Genomic DNA, 19,014 nt, shown 5'->3' on the forward strand with positions numbered 1-19,014 from the left:
ACTTTGGGGCTGGAACTGGGCTATGGGGCTGGAAGAGGGTGAAGAGCACAGGATTTGGGGTGAGAACGTGGCTCTGTCACTGACTGGCCCTGGCTCCCTGGGGCCTCAGTTTCCTCATCTGTACAATGGGATTAAAAATTCATTCCCTACCTTATAAACTCATGGTATGGAGTAAGTGAGGTACGAAGCAGAGAGGTCCTCACGTGTCCCTGACAGGCCTCCTGGTCACTAGTTCAGGCCGAGGCCGTGGCAAGGGCCCCACCCCAACCCCCTTAAACACACAGACACACTCATTCTCACACTGCCTGCTTCCTGAAGGTCTCTCAACCTCTTCCCTCCCCAACAACCCTCCCCAACTGACCAGCCAAAGTCCTGGTCACCCACAGAGGCCGTCAACACAAGCAAGTGTTTTCTTTACATGTTGGGGCTTTTACTTCAATTTGAAGCAGATGGTTGAGCACAGATGTGAACAGCTTTGGCCTTTTGAGCACAAGGAAGGAATAGGCCTTGACTCCAAACATGCCCTCCTCCCCACATACTGGCCCATTCCCCTGGTCCCTTCCTCCCCTCTGCCCCCCGGCACAACCGGTCACAGACCACTGGCCCCGGGCAGGGCACCATCTTGTGTGCCCAGCCAGGACGCTAGGCCCCTGGCAAGGAGTGGCTGGCTAGGCCGGTGGGGGAGCCAAGACCCTTAGGCAGGTCACCTTGGGGCAAGTCCCTGGGGTGGAGTACAGATGGTCAATATTGCTTCTCCCTCACCCCTACCCTCACTCCCTTCCCATGATGCTCAGGGCCCAAGAAGGAGCCTGGGCCCAGGGAACATGGAGAATCAGGGTCAGAGGCCTGACAGCCAGTGGGAGGGAGAGAGGGACCGGGATCTCAGATCCCACTCCCCACAGGCACCCCCAGCCTCCCTCTCACAGCCCCCAGAAGGCTTATCTTGGGTCCAGCCAGCTCAGGGCCCAGTGTAGAAAGTTCAGGGTCAGAAGGTCAAGGGCTTCCAATGGTCACCAAACGTCCATCCCTTCCATGAGTTCCTCGTGGAATTGCCGACTCATCTTTGGCATGAGATGGGACCCGGGCAGCAGGAGGAGCAAAGGTCACAGAGCAACAGTGTGGCTTTTCACTGCGGGGTCTTCTCACCCCATTTCGTTCAGTGTCTCTGTCGAATCTTTGGCAATGAATTTCTGCAGCCGGACGGTAGGCCTCAGGCCCAGGGGAGGGGAAGGCTTTGCTCTCCCCACCTCACCAGGCAGACAGCAAAGTGCAAAGTCACCGTGGAGTGGCTGCGGAGGGAGGGAGAGGAGACGGGGGGTGGGGGGAGGAAGGCAGGCAAGCTCCTGTCCTGAGATGCGGTCGTCTGAGCATCCGGTGGCATCTGAGAGAGGAAGACGAGGCTGGACTTGGTAAGCTCACCTTCTCCTCAAGCTTGACTGGGAAGAGGGCCCACAACAGCGTCCTTGGACTAGCCCGTAGCCGGTCACTCCTGAAAGAAACAACCAGCCGTCAGAAGCAGCCCCTACTGGCCCCGAATCCAGAAGGCCGACCTGTACCAGGTGCCACACCCACAACATCTTCTCTTTCTTAATCCTCGCAGCTGCCTTGGGAGGGACACGTGCGGCCCGGACAGGGACTGCATCTTGAAAGGTTCAGTAAGGGATGGAGTTTGCATTTGGAGCCAGGACTGGCTGCCATCAGAGCCCGCAATGTCCCCTTGACTACCCCCCCCCCCCCGACTTCACTGCATTTCAGAGCCACTGCTGAATTCTTTGGTTGAGGGGAATGGGAAGGGCTGTGGCGGGCAGAAGAAGCTGAGGGACACCTGGCCTTGATACCACAATCGCCCAGGTCCCTCCTCTGAGGGACGTCCGAGTCAGCCCTGCTCCCCACGGGAACGGTGTCTGCGGCCCCTTTTCCCTACACCCCCAGACAAGATCTCACTCCAGCAGCCAAGAGGCTGACTCTAGGCCCAGCCCATCCACCTGCCAGCTGGGCCTCATGTTCTCTGTACAATGACAGTCCTCATCTATAAAATGACAGCCTCTTCAACTGTAGTCAAAATGAAGTCTGACCTTGGAATTCTAACACAGGAAACAGGCAAACATGGTTCTGGTCCACTCGGATCAGGAGAGTCTGGGGGCCACAGAGAGAGGGGGACCCAAAGTCTATTGCATTCCCTCCAACGTGGAGCCTGGGACACTTCTGAGAACCCCGGTGCTATGGGCACAACTGGAAAACACTAGGCTAGCCCATCTTTAAGTTCCTGGCAGTCCTGGCCTTTGGAAACTTCACTCCGGCAGCTGAACTTGGCGTTGCACGTGAGAAAACTGACCAGGGAAGGTGACTTGCTACCAGGAAGGGATAGGAGATGGGGCGAGGTCCTGGGGGCGGCTGGAGCTCTAGCTTTTGGGGGAGGTCAGAGCTGGTGGGAGGCTCTTCAAGGGTTCCACGTCCACTGAGACCACCAAGAGCATTGGAGCCGTCCCTCAACCCGGCCCAGCACGAGCCTAATAACACAGTTCCAAAGACTTCTCTTTGGCTTCTTGCAACAACCCTGAACCAACAGCTTAAGTACTTATTTTTGAAGCAAAACATCTGTCAGGCACCTCTGAGGTGCCAGCGAGCTCTCTCCCATCCACGTCTCAGAGGTAAAGTGCTACAAGCTGGCAGCGAGAGGACTGGAACCCAGACCGGCAATGTTTACTCTACCACACGGAGGCGGCTCCTGCTGAAAGGGAGGCTCGGGGAGCCGGGCTGCAGCCAAACCACGAGGCTGGAGGGGCTGCTAACCACAGGCCTTGGTGAGCCTCAGGCCTGGGCGGCCGCTCGGCAGGCAGCCAAGGTGTGAGGCTAGGGCAAGGCTGGAAGGGGGTCCGGGAGGGCGAGGGAGCCAGGCCAGGCGGAGGGCGTGTCCTGCAGCTAATAGCAGCTAAGAAGGGGAAAAGGAAAAGTGAGAGGATGGCGCATCTTGATGTGGTGAGTCCAGGCTTACAGTCTCGAAGCCCATGGTGCGTGGCTGGCCCCAGCAGGAATCTGCTTTTTGTTACCAAGTCTGAGGAGGAGGATTAAGAAGCGGAAAGGAAACCCGTGGGGATGGCACTGGGTCTGTGGTCCACGGAGTGATTTACAGCCCGCGTCATCCCGGCGCTGGCTGCCTGGGCGGGCCCTGCCGAGGACTGGCCCAGGGTTCCTCCCTTGCTCGGTCCGCCTGTGGTCTGGGGGATGGCGCAGAAGGCTGGGCAGCTGGAGCCGTCCTCCTGGCTGTCCAGGGAAGGCAGCCGGGTGGCCAGGCCCAGGCCCAAGCCCTCAGACCTGCTGAAGCCATGGCTACCACCCAAGAGCAAGGGAGACAGGGGTTCCTCCTGCCAAGCCCTGGCCTTCAATTCTCAACCCCACCCTTTCCCTAGTGTCCACACTGGACCTGCATTCCCACCACCCACCTTGGTCCAAGAATCCCAGCACATGCATCAACCATCCAAGGAAGCCTTATGTCAGCTGGGGCATGTGGGAAGAACACTGGGAGGACTTAGGTGCCAAGACCTTTCCTGCAATCAACCAGCTATGTGGCCTTCAGGAACTCACTCTCCCTCTCTGTGCTTTAACTCCTTCACTTGTACAGTGAATACAAGTACAAGGGCATGGACTAGAACGCCCTAGAGGGTCCTCTGCAGAACACCAGCCAGGTGAGGCGTATCCCGTGAGTGTGGGAGACAGCACAGACTTTGGCCCCATTTTGGAAAGTCACTATGTATACTAACATAGTAAAGCCCCTGGAAAGTCCTGCAGTAAAGAAATTCCTGTGGCTTTATTTACCCAGTGTTTTCCGGACCCTTTGTGCGATTGTGACTACGCTAGAGTAAAAAGAGGCTTATTCAAGGCTACATAAGGGCATTTCAGAGAGGCCGGGGGAAGTCTCGGGAAAGCTTGCAACCTCTGGAGGTGCAGTCTTTGGCCCTTCCCTCTAGGCATTTGCACAGCATCACTCAGCCACTTCCCAGCTCTGCGTCTTTCCTGTTTGTCTACCCACGGATCCCCGTCTCTCAGCATCCCAACTCCAAACGCCCAGCGAGGGCAGTCAGTTGGTCGAGCCTCGGTCAGATTTCGTCCCCTAGACCAATCAGCTGTGGCTGAGAGATAGGAGAGAAACCTACAGATGCCATCTCTTCAGAAGAAGCGGGGTGAGGGTGTGCGTGTGTGGGTATGTGTGTGTGTAGATGTGGGTGTGTGAATGTGTGTGTGTGTGCATGCACCTACAAACACAACTACAAATATGGGGGAGAGGTCTGGAAGTACTCGGCGCTGTGACAACCACACCACAGACCCCTTCTCACGTAACCCCTGGCAACAGACTACATCTCCGTGTGAGACGCACAGCTTGAGAGGGCCTCTTGCATCCCATCTGGCTCTGGCGTTCTGTGGATGCAGGATCCAAGGTGGCCACGGCTCTGGGGACGGCTGAGGAAGGCTCTCACCCTGAGAAGCCCCTGCAGCACGGAGGATGCCCTTTAAACAAGGTCCTGCTGCTCGCTTACATCAACTTTGAAAATGACTAGACGCGACACCTCCGGGGTCCCTTTGAGCTGGTCTGAGGCACTGAGTCCGATGAAGGTTATTTGGTCAGTGTGGCAGGTGGCTGAGTTATCATGGACAGAAATCATCGCTTTATCTGTTCACTCGCTTGTGGTCAGAAGGTCAGCTCCACGAGGGCAGGGACGCGGGCTGCCCTGCTCGCTGCTCCAGCCCACAGAGCTTAGAACAGTCCAGACACACAGTGGCATCTGGATAAATATTTGCTGAACCTGTGAATAAACACTTCCAGTCACAGGCATTTCATTTACTGTAGCGTCTATGTACCACGGGGTATGTTTCCTATTTCAAATGTAACGTTTAGCATTTTTGTAACGGTGCCTATGCTTTAGGGGAATTGTGGTAATTGTTGTGACCCCTGGAACAATATTGCATCTTTCTGCTTTTGCTCACTTCCAGTTTTTAAATCTCTAATTATACCTCCTCTGCTGACCAAGTTTGTCTCTGTTTTTAAGTGGACTAGTTTCCTGTCTTGGTCACTTCTGTGCATTGCAGGGTAATTTCCCCACTTTGGGGGCATTTTAAAAAACAATTATTTCTATCTATAAGTTATTTTACCTTTTAAGTTCATTTTAAGTCTATGGTGTCCACTTTACCTACTTAACCGTTTTTCACTATTTTCAAATTACACGTTTTTCTATATTTAAGCAATTTGGATACAACCTTCTATGTGCAGAAAAAAACGTCAAGTGGGATTGAAATCCTGAGGCTTTTCCTCCTAATGGTCTGTCCTATAAAGAGTAGTCAGATTGGAAATGTCATTTTAAAACTAAAATCTGAAAGACAAGCAGGGAGGTCACGAGAGAAGTATTTTTCAAGACCCACGCTATCAAACATTGTTTAACGTTTCACTTCTACGTACACTAACATGTGGGCCAGAAAGGGGGGTTCATATTTGGTTCTAAATGCTGATCACTAGAGTTCATCTTGGCCCCAAAGTCAGTGAGGCTGTGGGGTCCTGGACAGGCTGGTTGATCTCGCAGAGCCTCGGTTTACTCATCTTTAAAATGAGCACAGTAAGAGTACCCAGCTTCTAGGTCAGTCGCAAAGAATCAATGGGACAAGGGAGCCCCACCCGCAGCAGGGCCTGAAACACAATGGAAGCACCTGAAGGCATCAGCTCACATTCCTGCAAAGAGCTGGTTCCATGATGTGAGCTGGGTCCTCGCTGGTGTTTGAAAACATAAAACAGCACCATAGGCTGAAAAGTCTCAAAACAAGCAATCAGAAACAGTCATACTGAACCAACTGTCATCTTGACCAATCTGCTTTTGACAAGTTCTTTAAAAAAAAAAAACAAACATAAGCACAATTTTTAAATTACTTAAGTCATGTCCATGGTGAATGAATAACCAAAGCGTGGTATATCCATGTGATGGAATATTATTTAGTCATGAAAGGGAATGAAGTATTAATACATAACAGAAAAGGGATGAACCTTGAAAACAGTATGCTAGCTGAAAAGAGCCAGACACAAAAGCCCACAGTTTATATGAGCCCATTCACACGAAATGTCCAAAACAGGGAAATCTGTAGATTGGGAGGGAGAGGGAGACTGGGGTGTAGAAAGTGACTGAAAGCGTATGAGGTTTCTTCGGGGGCTGATGAAAATGCTCTAAAATTGGCTGTGGTGATGGCCACATTTTAGCGAAAATATTAAAAACCACTGAATTACACACTTTCAATGGATAAACTAGAATCTCAATAAAACTGTTAACATTTTTGTAAATGAGGAGGCAGTACATGTTAATTATAGAAAATTTTGAAAATACAAGCAAGGGAACAGAAGGGAAACATTTAAATCAACTCCATCTCCCCACCGAGAGTTCCACACACCCTGCCTGTGCTCAGGCAGACCTGTGTCACGTTTCACGGGAGTGAATTCAGCTTGTGCAAACTGCACCACAAGCTGGTGTTTGTGTTTTCTCTAACACTCCAGCCCATACATCTTTGCATCTGGCAGATCTGCTTCCGCAACTCCCAGGGCCAGGCTCTGCTGAAGTTATTCTGGGCACAAGCTCAGGCCTGGGGTTCTGGCCTCCAAACTTCCCAGGGAACTGGAAGCAGGTAAGGACCAGCCACCCCCAGCGCCTCCGGCTGGCCTGGCCGGGGCGCCAAGGGTGACAGGCAGGAAATGTATGAGCAGTTGGAGCTGGCGGCTGTTTGCCGAGGGCGGGAACATGGTGTGAATCAAGGATCACTCTGTGTCCGGGCTGGGAGGGCCCTCGAGGTCCCAGGCGTCTAAGAGTTGCAAAGTTATGGCCAGAGCCCCTTGTGAGCCAGGAAGAGTCCACCTGGGGACCGTAAATGGGCAGAAAAATTCATTTACTCAACAAAGATCGACTGAACTCTTACTCTGTGCTCTGCACTGGGGTTAAAGTCCCTGCCCTGGGGCAGCTTCCAGTCGAACCCCCGGGCAAAGCTGAAACCACTGTCGCTGATAAAGATTAGACTGTGTTCCCTGTTGTGTCCCTGAAGCCTGCTCACCAGAAGGGTGAACAGGACGGCGGGGCTCCCGGCAGCCATCCGCGCGCAGACAGCTGCCTGCGATGTTACAGCCCTGCCCCGCCCGCCCAGGTCGGGAGCATGGGGTGCCTCCAGCTGTCTAAACCCCTCACTGACCGAGGCCAATGGATATGTTCAAACCTCAGGGTCAGCCAAGGACATACAGAAGAACTGCCCTAGCAGTAAGAAACAACCATTGGGTAACCCTGGGGAGCCCTCCCGTGTGAAGGTGCCGGAGGCAGAGCTGGGACTGGGCGCCCAGGGCCAGCACTGAGAAGCAACCCCCTCGTCCCTCCAGCAGACCCTTGCTCAGGGTTACCCATGGCAGCAGAGGCTCCAGGAGGGCAGGGCTGTGTTCCTGCTGGGTCCCCAGTCCAGGACAAGGAGGGCCAGCTGCAGTCCAGCCGCTTACCCCTCCAGACCCACCTCCACTGCAGGCAGGGGGAAGTATGTTTCTCCTCTGAAGTCCCCAAGCACTTCCCAGCAACGCCTCCTCCGTCTCTCTGTGCCACGAATTATGGTTGGTGCCACTGTCACCATCCACCTGCTCACTCCGCACAGCTCCACCTGGAGCTCCTGAGAGAAGGGGCCACTTCGTCCTCGGCACCCTGTCTTCCTAGGCCTGGGGACGGAAGTCAGCAGACTGGCGCTCACGGCCACTATGTTGCGGGTGTCCTCGTCTGGGCCGGGTTACACTCCTTTGCATGTGCTGTGTTATCCAGACCTGGGGGGTGGCGATCACTTCTGTTCTGCAGATGGGGACAAGGAGGCCCTCGGTCGCACTGCTAGGACACAGCAGAGCAAGGCAGGCCCCTAAGGCCCTCAAGGGTTCAGCGTCTTTACTGGCAAACGGGACTAGCAAGTCCTCAAGCCATCCACCCAGCTGACACCTCCTTTGTTCTAAGAAAATCTCAGACTTATCCCTTGGGGCCTAGAGGAGGTGGCTGACAGTGGGAGGCTGGAGCCTGCAGGGGACAGGCAGGGGGCCGTGCTGACGCCTCCTTGGGCGCAGGCCGCTCTCCGGCTGCCAATCTCTGCTTCTCTCTCCTTGCTCCGCCGTGTGTCTCTGCCAGCTCTCTCTCGGCCTCTCCTCTGTTTCTCCCTCCACGTCCATCAGCCTGTCTGTCTTTCTTGGCCCCCTCCCCACCCCACCCACAGTGTGGGGCGCTGCGAGGGTCGAGCCGGCCTGGGTCAGGCCTGACGCCCAGCTGCTGCAGCCTCCCATCTGCTTCCAATCCTGTGAGGTTGTCCAGCCCATTCCACTTGGCTACACGCTGCTTTTCCAGACCTCAGAAGCACAAGGAGCCCCTGACCTCACCCCATAGCCAGAGGAGGCGCCCCGGCTGGAGGGGAGCAGACAGCTGAGCAGACAGGTGGCCGAGCCAGGTGGGGAAGGCCCTGCTCCCTCACAGCTTCCCGGCGGGCCTGACTCATGACCCTCACACAACCCCCCAACACACGCCCATGCACACAGCCCCAGCCACCGTGCCGGGAGTCCCTGCCAGGCCTGCCTCCTCCTGAGCTCCCCATCACTCTCCTGCACATCTCAGTGCCTGCCCTCCCCAATGGCAAAGTGGCAGCGGCACCAACCAGACAAGCCAATTCATGCCAAACTGCTGGCCCGCAAGCCTTTGCAAAGCCCATGTCGTCACGTCTTCAGGGGACACCCACCCCTGCAGTAAGAGTCTAGCTGCGGGTAGTTGAGGACCAGTGGCAGCAGTAATGGAGTGGCTGGCAGAGTCCACGAGACCCCTGGTCAGCCCAAATAACCAAATGACTTCCGCAAAAACAGTGAGCAAACAAGGCCTTAAGATGAGAAAAGCACCTCCCTCCCCCATCGTCCCTAAGCTGCTCATAGTTAGATTCTGGAGACACCGCGGGATCCAGGCAAGGGTGGGACATCTCCGATCAGGGCGCTTCACTCACCACCACCCTGACCATCAGTGACACCACGAAAGCACTGGGAAGAGAAACGAATCTTTCACACACACACACACACACACATACACATGTGCACACGCACTTGCAAGTGCACACACATACACACCCGTACACACACGCACGCCCACTGGCAGGTAATGAGCATGGTGGTTAAATGTGCTGCCTGTGGCATCAGAGGGGCCCTGTTTGAATCCTGACTTCCCCATTCTACCAGCTGTGTGACTTTCAGCAAGTTACTTAACCTCTCTGTGCCTCAAGTTTCTCCACCTATAAAATGGTAATAATAGTAGCCTACTATATGAGGCCATAGGGAGGATTAAAGAACACAATGGCTGTGAAGCCAAGCACTCAGCGTTAGGCAGCCACGTGTCAGCGCACACTCGTATGTATATATGTGTGTGTGTATATGTGTGCGTGTGTCTCCCCCAACTTGCCCATCAGCTCCTCAAGGCAGGAACTGTATGTCCCTTTCAGATGGCCAGGGCTCCACTCGGGACCAGGCACAGAGGAGCTGCCGATGAGATATCGTGGAAGACAGCTGGAAACACCTCACTGGCCCCGCTTCCACACTTCCATTCATTTTGTGAGTATTTCCGGAGCGTTTAGACGTTGTCAGGCTCCATTCAGAGCACCGAGCATCCTGCAGCAAATAAAACAGACAACGGCCCAGCCTGCCCGATGTGGGCCCCCAGGAGAATGAGTCCCTGTGCAGAAGCGAGTTTCCCTGAGAAAGGAAGCCATGTGTTTTCTGTGCCCAAACAGCTTGGACGGGTCCCAGGTCCCAGTCACTGATGCACTTCCCTGCATTCTCTGTCAGACGCTACTGGATGTACTTCAGCTTCCTCTTGACAACTCAAGGCCAAGCCTGGGAACGTCATCTACAGAAAACTCCCCGGGTCCTTGAGGCTTCTGGGGCCCTCTATCCCAACACCAAATGGCCCCAAGCCTCTTGGCTCTCCTGAGTCTCTGGTGTCATTGCTCTTTTCTTTTCCTGTTTTTTCCCACGCCATCAGGCCACCGGCTGTGATGCTGCGGGCTGTCCCTGCACCTGCTCCAGGAGCCGGCCTCCCGGCTGCTTCTGCTTAACTGCTCTGACCTGAGACACCAGGGAGCCAGGCTTGTAAGATCTGCGTGCAGACGGAGCATCGTGGGCTCTGAAGAAGGTCCCCACGGGGCCCTCCTGTGGGCTTTCCTGCACGACCTTTGTGTCATTTAGCCTGAGTTCTGAAGGGTGCAGCCTTTGTTTGTTTTGTTCTCCACAGTGACCCAGCCTCTCAGACAATGCCTGGCACATAGTAAACACTCAAAACTATTTATTCTTCAGTAAATGTGCAGGGTCCTTCAAGCTTACTTTGTCTTTTTCTGCTCATATAAGTAGAGGTTAAATAACTGAAGACCCACTACGTGTGGAGGGGGTGGGTGGGCCAGGGGAATCGATCTTTGCAAATAACCATACTGGCTGCCCACCCACGTCGTGTGTGTGTGCTTGTGTGTGTGTGTGTGTGTGTGTGGTGGGGACAGGGTGGCAGGAGAGCATGACTGTCGTGGAGGGGGCAGGGGGTTCTCAGCAACGCCTGGTCACTGTTCTCCAGGTTCTGGGTGGGCTTGAAGGGCCGCCCCCATGTGCCCAGCTGCCTGGTTCCATCCTATTTGCTCTCAGGGCTTTCGGCCTCTGGGGGGAGAGAGGAAGTTCTGAAACCCTTGAAGACTTCCAGGCACCTCACGAGTGTGTGTCCCACCTGGACGGGAACTCAGCCCACCATGGGGGAGGCCCTCCATCTGATGCTGACAGACGGTGCCTACAGACACACCAGCATACCTGTGCATGTGCGCACACGCACGCGTGCACACACACATACACACAGCACAAGGATGGACCCCAGTGTCCTCTGCCTGGCAACACAGTCAAGTCTTCCGTGGGCAGCTCAGTCTAAGTGTAAGTCACCAGGTGGGAAGGGGACACTCGGGGTCCCTCTGCCCACTTTCCTGATGGACCGGCCGTGTCCTCCAGGAGCCCCAGTGACTGCACAGTGCATCCAGTTGACAAGGCTCTTTCATGGCCGTCATTCCCTTGACCCCTACTCACCATGGACATTTTCACCCATGTCTCAAGAGGAAAGCGAAGCTTGGAAGAGGCACGTGCCTAAGGTTACAGAGCTCCTGGGCGGCTAGGCTGAGACTCAGAGCCACATCCTCCCGCCTGGGGCCCCGCACGGCTGGACACCCCCTCACCCGGGGAGAGCTGAGGCAGTGACGGTCTGCATTCACAGCACTTGATTCACGGGGCCAAATGAGCCTGCTGAGGTCCCGCTCCACCTCTCCCAGCCGTGTGGCCCGGGGTGACTTCCTCCGGTGGGTCCCAGCCTCCTCACCCAGCTCCCACGGTTAGTAATGTGGATCTCAGGAGGTCACTGTAGGACTCAAGGGAATAACGCGTGTGAGAGGGCTCTGCAAACTGTAAAGCACTGTGCAGAAAGGTCACCCGTGGCCCGGCCTGGTCCCCCAGGTTCTCTGAACCTCAGTGCTGTCAAGTGAAAACGGGGCTGTTGGCACTCACTTTGCAGGGCTGCCGTGCCGAGAGGGCAAGCCCGTGGAGGTGCAGGCCTGGCACTGTGGTGAAGGCTATGACTCTGGTCAGCCCATCAGGAAGAAAAACTGCTCGGTCACAAATCAGGGTCCACCCTCCAGGGACAAGCCATGTGGCTGTTTCCCTGGCTGCCCTCCCAGCTGAGAGGCCCCAGTGTCTTCCTCAGTTTCAAGGAGAGTACCCCTTCTTTTAGGAGTAGGGGGTAGAGAAACACTGGTGAAGAGAAACACTTTTCCCGGCAAGGCCCCCTGCCCTGTCTTGGATGCAGTGTTCAGATGAAGGGCTTGGTGCTGTGGCAGCCACTGTGCAGCCACGAGGTGAAGGCCAAAAGAAGCCTGAAGCCTTAGCATCACTGCGGTCTTGGGGCCCAGGGAGCAGCCCCCTCCCCTCACCGTTCCTGTGAGAAGCAGGAGCCCTGTTCATTTAAGTTGCTGCTTGAAGGGGCTCTGTGATCTGAAATGCAAAGCTCTCCTCCCTGATTCCAAGGAACAAGGGCCCGAGCTCCCCAGACAGCAGCCCTGGGGAGACCAGAGGCCCTTCTCCGGCTGTGTCCTGAAGCCCCCAGCTCACCCTTCCCTAGAGTCTTTGCCTTCAGCACGGGAATACTCGGCCCCCGCCGTGTGGATTTTAGTGGAAGGAACACTGTGCCATCATCTGGGGGCTTCCTGTGTGCCGGGAGCTGGGACAGAGACGAAAGGGCTCACCGTCCAGCTAGAGAGGTGCCCTGAACACACACTGTGTAACGTAATGCGATGTAGTATAGAGTTTGAATATCACATAATACATCAGGCAAAATATCACCTAAAAATATAATATACTGTAATGACATAAAATGAACTCTAAAATGTCACATAATAGAGTATCACCTAATACACCGTGTTATGACATTCTTCACAGTTTATCATAGACTCTTTCCTGAATTAGACTCTGCACCCTTGTGGCAAGGGCCGGGGGGTGGCTGTGCTATGGGGCCTTGGAGAGGAGGCTGGGGTAGGGGTCAGGGAGGGATTCCCGGAGGAGCTGAGCCTTCCAGAATGAGCAGGAGTGAGCCCGACAGACAGGGGAGAAGGGCATTCCAGGCAGAAGGGACGGTGTGAGCACAGAGGCCAAAAATAGCCCCTTTGGGCGAGGAGTTCCGTGTTGCTGGAGTGTAAATTGGGACACAGGGAGTGACCGGCTGGAGCCAGGTTACCCCGGGGTGGGGTGGGGGGGGCGGGGCGGGTGCCCTGTAAGGAAGTCTGGCCTCTACCTCTGGCATGTGAGGAGCCCCTAAGGGGTCTCAAGCAGGGGAGTGAGGTGGTCAGACCTAGCTTTTTAGCAGAGCTGCTGGGACGGTCTCAGGTGGGGATGAACTGAGCCAGGGAGCAGCTGGGCAGGTGAGCCAGGCCCCAGGTGGCCGTGAACTCTGGGTGGAAAGTGGAGCACCTTGAAGATGGGAAAGGATCCCTACTTCACTCTCTAGAAACATTCATACATACCAGGAGTTCAAGGAAGGCAGGGATTTATACTTTCCCCTAGAGCCATCCTTCCGGTCTATGGGGGCAGGTAGAAAGAGGGTGACCAGCTCAAGGACAGGTGGGAAACCAGGGCCAGCTGGCGCCCCCCGTGCCAGGCCTTCCACTGTGCTGGGGGGCTCAAGGCTGGGCAGTGGGCAGTATGGTCCTGGTCACCCCAGTGGGAGGGCAGCCTTGGCCCCCAGCCCCACCACTCAGTCCTTCTAGAAGCCTCTGGGCTGCAAAGCAAGTTCTGGTCACTGGGTCAGAGCAACTTCTCAGGCAGGAGACACAGGAGGGAGGGCAGAGTTCAGAAAACAATTTCACATCCTTTGTGCCACTGATCCCTGGATAGATCGGGAGGCAGCCTGGAATGGCCCAGATAAGACACTGGAGCGAGGCTACCCAGCCAGGCAGCCCCCAGGGCAAAGCCGAGATCAGCCTCCGTGTCCAGACCAGACACCTGCCCACCGAGGCCTTAGCAAGGAGGGCGGATCTCCACCTATGCCCAGCCCTTCAGACAGCGAGATTAATGGCCCTGAAACTGTGATAAACATAAATGTTTTGTCCTGCCGGGCTGGGAGCTGCCATCTCCAGTCTCCCCGACTGAAACTGGGAAGAGAGGAGGGAGGAGTGAAGTATGGGCTGAGTGAAGTGCAGAGCCCAAGCCTCAGCTTGTGAAGAGCCGGCCACCCACAGCAGTGTGGGCCACCGGCTTTCTCTGCTGCAGGGGAGGGGCTGCCAAGCTCCTGCATCTCACTGACAGTGTGGGGAAGGCAGCGAAAAAGGGATGCGGGAATTGAGAAAGGAAAGGGGACGCAGCCCCCCAACCCCGTTCCCTGCCCTTGACCTGTCACCCCCCTCGTGAGGTCACCACCATCTATGCTTGGGAGGCGTCCCCCTCCCCACCTCCAACTGGTAGCCCTGGGCCTGACTCTCAGCTCCTCCTCAGGGGTCCAGGGAGCATGAGGAAGGCGGCCAGGCTTTGCCCTCTCCTTCCCCCACCCCCATGCTGGCCTCCCAGCTGCCAGCCCTTCTCCAGCACCTCACAGGTCCCCGACAGGCCACTCGGTGACTGCTCCCAGGAGGTGCCCAGATTCCAGGCAGACATCTCCCAGAAGTTTCTGGCAGCGGTGGCAGTTCTTAAAAAAGGCTTCATGTCATACATACTGCAATCAGCTGAGGGGCCAGGCACTGGGTGTCTCACAAATGCCACTGTCCTCCCAAAGTGTCTCCATGTTGCCTTCTGATGAGCTGGGGCAGGGCGGGGGAGTCTCTGCACCAGCTCTGCCCGACTCCGCCCTCCCTGGGGTTTACGACTTTCTGCTGCCCTGCCCACACCGTGCCCTCCCGGGCACCTTCTTCCTCCCCTGTCTCCTCCAGCCGAGGTTTTATGGAAACAGTCACTTCCAACCAGCCCCAATTTTAACAGCTTCGAGAAGAAAAAACAGTCGGGCAGCGTCCGGGGGAGCTAATTAGGTGGCCTTCGGGCACCTTAGAGGAGGAAGAAAAGTCACAACTGGTGCAAGAAGAGGAAGAAACAACATTAAAAGCAAACAAGGGGAAACAAAATAAAAACCAGAGATAAAGAGTCGAGAGAAGACAGTGGCGCCTGAGAAACACGGATTCCAGCCGCCAGCTTTTACGGCGTCCAGCCCTGTTATTCATAAGCGAGTTTCCTCTCTCACAAAGGACCTTTTGCACGGTTTTCCCTGCTGCCTCCAAACCAGCTGCTCGTGCTGTTGTATCCTGAGTGATGATGAGGCTCTGAAAGGGTTTTTTGGGAACAGATGGCCAGGGGAGAGCTGGGGAATGTGCCAGCAGAGGGCTGGGCGGGCTGCCAAGGCCTGCGGTGACTGAGTGCCTGGGCTTCCAGCTCGCGTGCTTTCCCTGCCCTCTGCCCTCCGTGGCGCCAGCAGGCCTTCCCAGCGAGCGCTCGGAACATCTGGAGTCTGGGGCTGCCAGGAGTGGGGGGGCCGCGGCGGCCGGGCGGGGGACCCTCTGTTCCAGCGGAGCTCCCATGGCCTCGCCACCAGGCCCGCCTCGCGGAACAGCTAATCAAAACCACAGCGCCCCGAATGGGAACCAGGCGCGCTCCCAGCTGCAGCCAGAGGCCGCCAGGCGACTTAACCCGGTGTCAGGCCTCGCTGGCGGCGGCGGCGCTGGGGGGCGGTGGGTGGGGGGTGCCAGGGGTCGGTGACAGCTCCCCCACCCCATGCCACCACCCCCACCCCCACCCCCGGCGGGCTAGTGGCTCCCTGCTGCTAAATGGAGCCTCCCTCCATGCGCTGCAGCCCTGCTGCTTACATAAGAGCGGTTGTTCGGAGGAGGCCCTGCACCCGCATTTGGTGCCCCCTGCTCCCCGGGCACAGGCCACCCTGCTGGGCAGTGTGTGAGCTGCAGGGCTGGCTGGTGTAGGCGCTGAAGAGCTCAGAGTTTGGAACCAGAGACACACAGGGGCTCAAGCAGCTCCCCCACCTCCGAGCTCCACGGCCCTGGGCAAATGACTGCCCTTCTCTGGGCCTCGGCTTCCCCTCTGTGCAATGGGAGTGGTGGTGCTAACTCATTGGGTTAGCATAAGGGACAGAGATAACGTAGGGGAGGTGCTTGGCACACAAAGGGCACTCGCTACACGGTCGGCACGATGGTTAGTGATAGTCTGTTTATTAGCATTATTACCATGTACAGCCAAATGTTGTGCATGTTCTTTGATATGAATTCATGAACTTTAAAAGCCCAAGGATTTCTGGGCCGGCTGGAGAGGGGCCAGGGGTTTGCCCTGAAGTGCTGGAGACAGTGGAGTCCCCCATTCAGAACTACTTGCCCTCCTCTTGGCCGGTCAGTCATTCATCCATTCCGGGCACTGCCCTTTCCTGAGATGTTCCTCCGGGGCTTCCCTATGAAGCTGTTACCTTGTAGCCGTAATTCATGAGATTTCCTTTCCGGCACTAAGAAAATGCCAGCCCTTTCTCATATGGGATCCTGTTTAATCCTTCCAGCAAGGTGGCAGGGAAGGTATGTAAGCTCTCACTTTACACATGAGAGAATGGGGGATCAGAGAAGTTAGGTAGCATGCCCAAGATCACACAGCTAGGGCCGGGACTCAAACCCAGGTCTCCGGCCCCAAAGCCTACACTCTGCCTACTTCGCGGTCTTGCCTTGGAGGTCTCCCTGTTGTACTTCTATGTGCCTTGAATGACAGCACCACGGAGTACTGTAGGGTTCTCTCAACTTAACCCCCACCTACAGCATCCTGGATCAAGGACCACTGAGCCTCTGCAGGGCTTTCCAGGGGGCACTTGGCTCAAAGTGCTCTGGGGGGTTCTCTGAGGGGTGGTGGGTTACAGCATCAGCTGGAGCTTCCCACATCTCTGTGACTCCCTGAGCAAGAGAGGTTGCTTCTTTCTCGCTGTCTGAGACCCCGAGCTGTCATTCATAGTGTGGTGGGGAGACGGGTGGGGTCTGTGAGTGAAGGTCTGGAGAGGAGCACTTGGAAAAAGAGAGGGGGGCGGTGAAGAGAGTGCAAGAAGAGGGAGAGCAGTGCCCCTGCCCCTCCCCCGCCTCGGGACCACCCGGGGAACATCAGAGGAAGGCAGCCCTAAGCCAACCTGAGGGCATCTGCAGCCAACGACCCCTCCAGCCCAGTCCCCGCCAGCCTTGTGGGCTAACGGTGTCAAATGCGAGAGGGGAAGCAGCAGCTGAGAGAACACTCCGTGTTAGCACAAACAGCTGGTGACAAACGTCTATGTCATTGGAATACCAGGAAAAAAGAAACTGCATCCATTTTTATGACGAGAAGAGAATCTGATGGTGGTTTCCCACCCCACCCCCCTTTTCTCCCAGCAGAGATGGACTCCACAGGCTTTCAGAACAAATGGTATTTAACTCAGTAACATGGCCCGGAGGATGTGGGAACAGGACCTCCTCTCACCACCTCGTTTCCATGCTGGAGGCAGGACAGGGAAGTGGTGGGAGCCTCAGGCCCCTCACTTACTGGCAAGTGCTTCAGGCCTCTGAGCCTCAGTTTTGCTGTTTGTGTAATGGGACAACACCATCACCCACCTTGCAGGGATGGTGGGAGGAGTCAACAGGGTGAAACATCGGAAGTACTAAGCAGCAAGCACCACACCTGGTGCGTGATCCAGGCTCTAAGAACATCAGGTGTTGGCAGTATTCTCAGGGCGCACTGCACTGGGGTCCCAACAGTCCCTGTGGGAGGCTTGCAAATCTGCGTGAAATGCCCGTGATGGGCAGAGAGGACGGGAGCGTAATGCATTCAGTCATTTAGACAAGAAAAGGGACTGGGGTGACCTCAGCCCGGAAAGTCCGACCAGAAGGGGGCTTAGAAATCACTTCTGGGGTCAACTCACTTTACAGAAGTGGAGACCGAAGCCCCAGTGGGGGTGACTATGTACGTGGCAGGTGGGGACAGAGACAGGACAGTGCCCCTCGGTGGGCACTCTGGGAACACAGGTGCTCCCAGGGGCCAAGATCCAGCCAGAGGAGGAGCTCTGGGGAACTCTGCCTTGAACACCGCGGGGCCCAGGAACAGTCCACATAAAATGCAGGTGCCACCGGGTCCTGTCCGAGGCCTGGGTTCAGCCACCCACTCAGAACACCCATGACTCCCACTGACCCTCAAAGCCAATATGCCACCTCAGTTTGTCCCCAGCACCGAAGCTACGGAAGTCTGCACCCAAGATGTCCTTCCAAAGAGGAGCCCAGCTACCCTTGGACTTGCCATCACCACGAAAAGCCTCCCCTGCCCAGAAAACAGGAGGGAAAGAGGGAAGACACAGGTCTGACGGAGCTATACCAGCCTCACGCCTCCTCTGCACCAGCCCACCCACAGGGTGAGGAGCATCCTCTGGCCTTGCAGACCCAACCTCTCTGGCTGGCACAGGCAGCGACAGTCACAGCCCTGGGGGTCACCAGTCACTGCCCAGGCCTCTGGTACAGCCCTGAGCTCAGTGCACTAGGATTCGCCTTAACTCTCCCCACCTCCAACCTGGGGCCAGCGAGCAACTTAGGGCCAGGAACTTACTGGTCATTTATCACCAGGTCTTAAACTACGCCATCAATGTTAGTATCTGCTGCTGCTGCTGTTTTTCATTATTATTATTATTATTATCACCATCATCATCATCATCGTTATTACTCAATGCCTTAAAATTGCTGGAAGGCAGTACCCAAGACTGTGGGAAATTGATCCTTTCCTATTCTGCAGGTCTGGCAATGCCCACCCGGCCCAGGTGTGGAACAGTTCTGCTGGTCTTCCTCCTCCTCCTCAGAAGCTCCTAGGAGTTGCTGCTTTAAAAACAGGAGCTGCGGAAACATGGCCCAGAGCCAGGTGCTTAACATGCATTATCTCCGGCTGCAGCCGGAGTCAGAGCTGAGCTCTCCAGAGCCCTTCTCTCCTCCCACCTGTCTCTCTGCTGGGCGGCCTCCTACAGGCCTCTCTGCGCGACCGGGGCTTCGCAACAGGCCCTGAACCCCCAAAGTCACGTCCTGTGAGGCCTAGAGATGGCAGACTCACCAGTCAAAGGATGTGGGTCCCCACCCCCTGGAAAGAAGGGCTGAGATGGGCAAAAGAATAAGTCAAGTTCACTTTAAATCCCATTCTTAAGACAGGTCTGGGGGGACAGGGCAGTTCATCAGGGGACACTGAGGACAATCTCTCAAGGAGGTGTCCTGGAGAAAGGTTGCCCAGCCTCTGGGGTACATGAATGGTGAGGGAGCCACCCCCAAGGGGGAGAGCTCAGCACCATCAATGACATTGGTGACAATCACTCATGGAGGACTTCTTCCAGCTGGTCACTTACATCGGCACGTTTTCTAGTTTCTTCCTCTCGTTGCTTTCTATGTCCCTCATCAGAATGGAAGCCTGACTCGCTCTCA

General features: G+C 55.9%; 1 protein-coding gene across 3 annotated transcripts in view; it reads right to left on the reverse strand.

Moving 5' to 3' along the window:
• Nucleotides 1-406: 406 nt before the first annotated feature.
• The window catches only part of ATOH8 (atonal bHLH transcription factor 8), a 31,527-nt gene continuing 12,919 nt past the window's right edge, over nt 407-19,014 (reverse strand). Inside the window, exons 3-4 of one of the 3 annotated variants that reach the window (XR_012502923.1) lie at nt 7,522-7,844; nt 407-1,489 (exon numbers count right to left, since the gene is read on the reverse strand). Coding sequence is in view for 1 of the 3 variants with exons in the window: in XM_010958937.2 (XP_010957239.2) it covers nt 1,484-1,489 (6 nt within the window). In the remaining 2 variants the exon portion in view is untranslated. The other 2 variants (XR_012502922.1, XM_010958937.2) reach the window with 2 other exon arrangements.

Source organism: Camelus bactrianus, chromosome 28 (assembly GCF_048773025.1).
Source record: "Camelus bactrianus isolate YW-2024 breed Bactrian camel chromosome 28, ASM4877302v1, whole genome shotgun sequence".
NCBI classification, from domain to species: domain Eukaryota; kingdom Metazoa; phylum Chordata; class Mammalia; order Artiodactyla; family Camelidae; genus Camelus; species Camelus bactrianus.